The 8,679-nt window shown below is 42.3% G+C and overlaps 1 protein-coding gene across 4 annotated transcripts in view; it reads right to left on the minus strand.

Annotated features, from left to right (window-relative positions):
• Window positions 1–8,679, minus strand: part of LOC101855926 (nitrilase and fragile histidine triad fusion protein NitFhit) — a 21,592-nt gene that overhangs the window by 7,242 nt on the left and 5,671 nt on the right. For all 4 annotated transcript variants that reach the window (XM_005113206.3, XM_013090950.2, XM_005113207.3 and 1 more), the window contains exons 5-8: window positions 7,071–7,181; window positions 4,062–4,163; window positions 1,463–1,637; window positions 316–435 (exon numbers count right to left, since the gene is read on the minus strand). In XM_005113206.3, the coding sequence (XP_005113263.1) occupies window positions 316–435; window positions 1,463–1,637; window positions 4,062–4,163; window positions 7,071–7,181 (508 nt within the window). The remainder of the gene's footprint in view (window positions 1–315; window positions 436–1,462; window positions 1,638–4,061; window positions 4,164–7,070; window positions 7,182–8,679) is intronic.

Here is an 8,679-nt window from a genome sequence, read left to right on the forward strand (position 1 = left end):
CTCTTTCCCCATCTCCCCTCTCTTTCCCCATCTCCCCTCTCTTTCCCTCTCTTTCCCCATCTCCCCTCTCTTTCCCCATCTCCCCTCTCTTTCCCTCTCTTTCCCCATCTCCCCTCTCTTTCCCCATCTCCCCTCTCTTTCCCCATCTCCTCTTTCTATTTCCCCATCTCCCCTCTCTTTCCCTCTCTCCCTCTCTATTTCCCCACCTCCCCTCTCTTCCCCTCTCCCATTGCAGATTTTGAGCAAGACAAGAATAGCCACATTTTCCCACAATTCCCTGAACAAGAAATGCGTCCGTCCATGCACAAAGGATACGGCCGGGAAGAACAGGCTTGATGTTCACAAAGGCAAACGACAACGGCGTTCGGTAGAAAACTTGAGCAGAAGGGACCTTGACGTGGCCAAACGGGTAAATTGGTTCATCGTCTGGGGAAACTGACACAAGACAAATGTTACTCAATAAGCATAAGGCCATACATTACCGGGAAATGATAAACAGTTCCAGAGAAAAATCAGCCCAGATTCATCTATAACGAGAAATAAATAGTTTCCACGAAAAACGCGTACAAAGTTATCAATAACGCGAAATAAAGTTTCCAAGAAAAACACCCGTCCAGTCATCAATAACAAAAAATACACAGTTTCCGAGAAAAATCGACCCAGAAAAACCCAACCCACCAAAAGTCATGAACAACATTCTGAGCAGCAAGTACCTGCTGTTGCCCTTGCCCCTCTATCTCCATCAAAAGTTCCCCCCTCTTGCACCCACCTATCAAACTGACTTCACATAAACAGAATTAACCCCATGTGGGAACCCCATTGCAGACACTGTGACTACCACGAGAAAACCGTTGAACATCTTCTCCTTCACCGCCCAAACCTGGCAGTTCTTCGGCGCAGGCTCCTACACACACCTACAGACTTACAAAGCGTGCTCTACTCTGGCGTTGACCAGATGACAAGGACATGTGGTTACTTGAGGGAGGCATTGCGCTGCCAAGAGCGAAATACTCGCAGCTAAAGGGATTTAAAAACAACAACAACATCATTTTCCTTAAAACGAGAGGCTCTTATTAAGTCCCACAGTGACCAGTCACTACTGGCAAAAATCAGGACCGGTTTCTTCTCTGGGCTGCAGGCCTACAAAAATAGAATAGACAAAACATCGGACCCAATCTGTCCATTGTGCAGCAAGGAGCCCCAAGATTTGGAGCACTGGCTGCAGAGATGCCCCGCCACGGAGGCCCGGCGGTGGCATCTCTTTGGGGAGGATTCAGGGAGGTTGGACTGCCTCACCCGCTACCCAAGAGAGGCGGTGGCCCTGGCAAAGAGCACACTTTTCGGGGCTCAAAACATTTCGAACGGATAGGCTACCAAAGACACACACACACACACACATACACACACTCACACACACACACACACACACACACACACACAACAACAACAACATCAAACTTACTTTTCCCAGTGCTGGACGCGAGTGCGTTGACCTTGCCGTACAGGTCCGTCCTGCGGTGCTGCATGACCGGCATCTGCCCGCGCAGCTTGTTCAAGTAGGCCAGGTCGACCTCCGCGGTACACACGCCCGTGCCCTCGCTGCACTGAGCCACCACCGCACCCCACGGGTCCACCACCTAGAGGGAAGATCATACACAACGGGGGGGAATTGGGTGAGATCATCCGATGTCATCATCATCATTTGCCTTTCTCACCTTGCACCAGGGTATAGGCCACGGACAAACACTTTCTCATCCTGCACCAGGGTATAGGCCACGGACAAACACTTTCTCACCTTGCACCAGGGTATAGGCCACGGACAAACACTTTCTCACCCTGCACCAGGGTATAGGCCACGGACAAACACTTTCTCACCCTGCACCAGGGTATAGGCCACGGACAAACACTTTCCACCTTTCTCTATCCTGGGCTAGCCTCTAGATGTCATTCCATGTCTTCCCACTTTTCTGTACATCGATTTCTGTGATTCTTCTAATCAGTCTAAGTAGGCAGCTTCAACACTTGCCTGCTTTAACCCTATCCGTACGCCCTGGGGTCATTTTGTACCCCGGGGTTGTATTCTTCACATTTTAGAATACTTCTAGTACGAAGATCTCTACTTTGAAACTTTCAGTATTTCTCAAAAAATCATTTTGACAGACTGCTATGCAAAGTGTGCGGATCGGATCAACAAGTAAATTTCCTCTTTGGAAAGTTGTGGCACAGATTTCCCCACGTCGTATGGATACGATAGTTAAGCACGACGTACGGATAGGGTTAAGTGGTGGCACAGAGTTCCCCACGTCGTATGGATACGATAGTTAAGCACGACGTACGGATAGGGTTAAATGGTGGCACAGAGTTCCCCACGTCGTATGGATACGATAGTTAAGCACGACGTACGGATAGGGTTAACAAAGTTTCTTATACGTAGTGCCCATTGGGGGATCGTCAACTGATTGCCTGACTCGTTGCCAGAAAATAATGCAATAGTCTTTTATGCGACGAGTCAGGCGATCGGTTTGTGCCACAATAGCCGCTTAAAGTTTCTTACCATACCGAATTTCTTACTAAAACAAACATTTATACCATTACAAGGTCTCTTACCCGTTCAAAGTTTCTTACCATACCAAATTTCTTTATCAAAATTTCTTTACCATTAATTAAGCAAATCTGAAAATATGGCAGAGTCCACTTTAACTAAATATGGTTAATCCAAAAACAGCTGGTAATCAAAAGAAAGTAAAATCTCCAATTTTTTTTCTTCAATTTGAGCAACCTCTGTAAACCAAAACCTGCGACTAATCTAAAGAAAACCCAGCTATACCGAAGAAAATCCCACAGTACTCAGATTTTAGTTAAACACTTCGCAGTCACGCATCCAGCAGTACAAAACACCCCATCTGGTGACCAGGCCAGGAGAGCAACTACAACAGACTTTTCGGGCCTGGCAGAGAACTGCGCCAGGTGACCGGAACGGATCATTTGCACCGTCGCATTATTGCGCCAAGTGACTGCAAAGTGTAAAGCGGACTCCTCTGAGGAAAATTTTAGTGAAATGTAAGCGGATTCCACTGTATAATGTTTTAGTGAAATGTAAGGACTCCACTGTATAATGTTTTAGTGAAATGTAAGGACTCCACTGTATAATGTTTTAGTGAAATGTAAGGACTCCTCTGTATAATGTTTTAGTGAAATGTAAGGACTCCTCTGAGGAAGGTTTTAGTGAAATGTAAGGACTCCTCTGTATAATGTTTTAGTGAAATGTAAGGACTCCTCTGTGGAAAGTTTTAGTGAAATGTAAGGACTCCTCTGTGGAAAGTTTTAGTGAAATGTAAGGACTCCTCTGTGGAAGGTTTTAGTGAAATGTAAGGACTCCTCTGTGAAAGGTTTTAGAGAAATGCTACATTGAAGAAAACATTTTCAACTACAGAATTAGTCAAAAACTTGAAAAACTAGAAAACTCCAAGAACATTTTTTGTATAGTCAGACACAGCAAAATAAATTTTTCACATATTGATAAGCTTTTAAAAGAAATCTCGATAGAGTAGAGTCACATGCATGACGTTCTTAAAAAAAGAATATGCATAGAAACATCAACAAAAGTACATTAAATATAGGAATCTCTTCTTTAAATACAGTCAGGCACCGATAAGACGAACACATAAAACTCAAAATCACAAATAGCCTCTGTACAATTGGCCATTCCCTGACTAATTTCTCTCAGATTTTTCGCTATACGAATAACGTGAATTGTGGGTGTGTCGAACACATTTGTCAATCCTCATTGAGTTTGAGTGTAAAAGAATTCTTTGCATTAGACCACACATCAAAAATGCAGACCGTTTTGGAAAAGAAAAAAAATGAGTTTGTTACTACACTGTACTTCTATAGAATTACTTCTGGCTGTTCTAATGCACGTATTGAAAGAGAGCACAGAATTTTATTACCGTAAAGACATGAATAGTGCAACATGCCTTTTTGATTCAGTACTTATTTGCAGGGCATAATTGTTTCCACAATTTTCAAAATTTTCCATAGGCAAACTGTCTTAAACTCACCATTGCATGACCATAGGATGAGCGCTTGGCATTATGGCTGCCAGTCTGAGCAGCTGCGACCACATAACACTGGGTCTCGATGGCACGGGCTCGCAGAATCGACTAAAGGTAGAACAAAGGCATGTAAATTTTAGTTTTAGTAGAGGTTTTACAGCGCTCGCAACTGCATAAGGTCATATGAGCACCAGAAGATTAGAGGTGTTACAAAAGAGTAACAAATGTAAAAAAGAAGAAGGTGAGATTAGGACAAGAGATGTTTGATAGGAAAGAAGAAGCAAACCCCACCAGAGCACCCGCCAATTTGACCACCCACCAACCCACATGCAAATTTAAAAAGTGTCACACCTAGGTAGAAGATAGAACCAAACACATCATACAGACAGTGGTAATATTACAGACAATTTACCTGTTCCCTGTTTGCCTATTTCCCCTACCTACGCCGGAGATTGACCGTTAAATTTGCACCTCTTACGTTACTAAAAATTCCCTCAACATTAACGCTGAAAACGTCAGGTACTAAAGCTAAATTACCTTTTATAGGAAGGGACAATTTCAAAAGAGCTTATTTGGTTTCTAAGGTTTCTAAGTTTTTATGGGTTGGGGGGAAGGGGGGGGGGGCGGGGGGGAGTTATACTTTACAAATTTACCTGTCTCTCTAAAAGGAACATAAAAGTAGAACTCGAAGAATAAAACTCCAAGAACATTTTTGTTGGTATAAACAGACACAGCAAAATCAATTGTTCACATTCACATATTAATAAGCTTTTAAAAGAAATCTCGATAGAGAATAGAAGGTCACAAGCATGACTTGCCTAAAAAAAGATTATTCAAAGAAACATCAACTAAAGTACATTCACTGATTCAGCACACAGATAATTTTGAATCTAGATGCAAATAATTTGTGACCGCTTCGTGACCTCACGGGTGGTTCGTGACCTCATGAGTGGTCTCACAAAAAAAAATAATAAAGAAACATCTAAATTTGATAAAGCCCTATGAGTGGCATATAGAAATGTTCAGAATAAAAAATACTATTCAATGACACCAGAAAAAAGGGTTGAAATGTAAGTGGTAAGGAAAAAAGAAAGAGAGGAAAGTGATGCGAGTGAAGAAAGGGAGAAATAGATAAGAGCCGCTCTGGGTCAAAACACATGCGGATAACTTTAGAACGACAGATGTACGCCATTGGCCGGTATTTATAGTAACAGCCATCTTGTTTGACGTCATTGAGGGATTCCTACTATGGTGGGTAGGCGAAAAAAAAAAAATCCATGGCCGAACGAAGGCTCGAACCTGGACTTTCTGCTCTGGAGACAAGCCCACTAACCACTCCACCACCACGCCACTGTAAGCTACAGGCTTTAAAAATACTGCAATAGTTCTTTGCGGTCGTGTTGTCACCGTGAACGACAACAACGTGGGAATCCCTCAATGACGTCAAACAAGATGGCTGTTACTATAAATATGGGCCAATGGCGTACATCTGTCGTTCTAAAGTTATCCGCACGTGGTCAAAACACAGGAGACAGTCAGCCACTGTGAGCAGCACTGCGGGCTGAATCAGTTGTTGTTGTTGTAAGCTATCTAGTAGAATCTGAGCGTTAACTCTTCTGCATGATCATCATCATCATCCGGTGCCTTGCCGACTGGCGTGGGCGATCATGGACCTCCATTTCACTCTGTCCCGCGTTGCAGCAATGGTGTCTGTCGTTCTTGCTGCTCCTAGCCATTCTGTAATAGTTGCATGTCTGTTCTAATTGTTGTCTTGAGCAGTAGAGGCAGTTAGATGAGTGGGGTAGCTTGGGAAGAAAACATCCCCTCAGATCGGTTGTTTTCTACAGAAGAACAGAGGATGTTCCACTGTCTCTGAGGGGGTAGTTACATAGTGGGCAGGCAGCAGACTGCTTTACTCCAATTCGGTTGAGATGTTGATTGAAGGGCATATGTTGTGTTATAAGTTGGAAGAATCAGTTAGGTATCGGAATCGATACAGTGGGTCCCACGTTACCATAACTCTCATTAGCCAGAATTAATTTCATGGATTTTCCTAAACAGCCAGGATTAAATCTTTTGATGTCATTCAGAATTTGGATAAAAGTTTTTGCATCACCAACAATTCTGGATTTAGATCTATCTCTTTCAACATAGCAAAACAATTAACAATCTGCAACATCAGGGAAGTGTAGATAGTGATATGTAATGAAGAAAAAGCAGGCGTATTATAGGGGGGTATAGAGTAACTTTTGTGATTTGGAAAATGAGTTGGACTCCAGATAGAAAATTGTGTGGGATATGACACGCTATCACTCGAAAAATATGCCTTCAACTTCGAGCTGCAAATAGTTACAAAGAAAAGAAGTGTCACCATGTCTACTTTTAACTTGACCAATGTTATATATATATGGCCTTCTATATGGCTGTGAATGCTGGACAATCACTAAAGACAGCGAAAATAAAATAGAGGCAACAGAAATGTGGTTTCTTAGGAGACTGCTAAGAGTATCGTGGAAGGAATAGAAATCAAATGAGGTAGTGCTTGATGAAGCCCATGTGGGACGCTCAATGTTAAAAACAATCAGGAAACGACAAATGCAGTTTTTGGGACACCTGAATAGACATAAGGGTCTTGAACATCTAGCTCTCACTGGCAAAATTGAGGGCAGGCGAGGCAGGGGTAGGCCCAGAACAACATACTTAGGGAACCTAAACAAATGGGTAACAGGGAAAAATCAGGGAAACGTAGCTTTTCTGAGAGCATCCGAGCAAAGGAATCAATGGAAAATCATGATCGCCGATGTCTGTGGCAGATCTGGCACTGGATGATGATGATGATGAATATTATATAGATCTACATGAATTTGGAGGACAGGACAGAAATGTGCGTGTTTAATTTGAGCAGGTGAAAATGACACACTCTACCATTGTGTTGTTTTGGCGGAAGGGGGGGTAAACCGAAATGACACGCAACGTGTCGTTCTGGCCGATAGGAGTTATATATATATATCTCACCTCCCAGTGTGCCATGCCCGTGGGCTGAGTGAAGGCTGATGGGTAAGTGATCAGGTGGGCACCCTGCTGGGCCAGCGCTAGCGCCATCTCTGGGAACCTCATGTCATAACACTGTGTGCAACAGGTCAAGGCCATTCATATGGGTTATAGTGTGGGGAAATCAGGCGCTCGTCAAAATAACGAAATTAAAAAAATAGGCATTTTTCCGCGAGTTTGACAAATTGTATTGAATTTTGGCGGAAGGGGGGGGGGAGGGGGAGAGGGGGAGGGGGACTCCATACCTTTTATGGCATGATAATAACACATTTCCATATGAATTTTACTGAAAAAAACGTTGATTAAAGGCACAAAATAGGTAAAGTTTCAGTTATCAAGAAGGGTATTTTTTAAATCGAAACTTCAGTTATCAAGAAGGGTATTTTTTAAATCGAAAACTAGACAAATGAACAAGCTGTAACCCTATCTATGTTCAGTGTTTTACTATGGTATCCATACGACGTGGGGAACTCTGTGCCACCACATTCCAAAGAGGAAATTTTCTCGTTAATCTGATCCGCATAATACTGAAAGTTTCAAAGAGATCTTCGGGCTAGAAGTATTCTAAAATGTGAAGAATACAACCCCAGGGGTACAAAATGACTACAGGGCCTACGGATAGGGTTAAGTTGCTAATTAATTTCATTACTACTATATTATCCTTACATGCTGTATGCCTCCCGGGAAGTCAAAAATGTTCCTGAGTGTTCTAAAGCCTGGTCGTTGTGTTATAATCTAGATGGTAAGTGGTCATTTCTACAGGTGATTGACTTGGACAGGTGGCACTTTAGAACAGTTAGTACAGTGGTATATAAAAAAAAAAGAAGAAAAAAGAAAGAAAGATAAAATTGTAGCAAAAACAGTAAATGATCAACAACAAAAAAGAAAAAAAAAAAAGAAAGAAAAAAAGAAAAATTGTAACAAAAACAGTAAATGATTCAAAAAAAAAAAGAAAAAAAAAAGGAAAACACAACACATACAAAGCATAGATCAGGCTATAGCACTATCAAATTCAGGTCAAAGGATACGATTGCCAGGCCAACTCTGCCAATTGGGGTGGCCACGGGAGGAACTATTCCACCTCCTCGGACCACGTAGTCACTTTCACATAGCCGCACTTTGCCAGCAATGTCAAGGTCAAACAGATGAGTCTTGTCGTAGGTTGCCTCCACTTTCCCTTGGTCATTAATGAGGACATGAGTATTCAGAAGTTTCTGATTTTCACTTGCAGGAGCCTGAAAATGTTTAAAATTTTTATATCTCATATAATATTATTGATGGTTTTATAATCAATTCGCACTGAAACCCACAGGGTAAAAGATCAAGAGGAAGACCACGTGGAACCTGGAGAAGAGTCACAGGAATGAATGTACAGGAATGTGGGAAGACATGAAGTGACATCAAGCGACTAGCCCAGGATAGAGAAAGGAGTGAAAAAGGCAATGATGGTGATGACATAATATTATACGGGGAAAGAGTTCTAGACTGGTGAATCCAAGGCCACTGGTCTACAATCTACATCATGTGATCAGCACAATATTTCTGGGAGAAACATGCGAATAAGTAATGTCAA

This window comes from Aplysia californica, unplaced genomic scaffold (assembly GCF_000002075.1).
Source record: "Aplysia californica isolate F4 #8 unplaced genomic scaffold, AplCal3.0 scaffold01717, whole genome shotgun sequence".
Taxonomy (NCBI): domain Eukaryota; kingdom Metazoa; phylum Mollusca; class Gastropoda; order Aplysiida; family Aplysiidae; genus Aplysia; species Aplysia californica.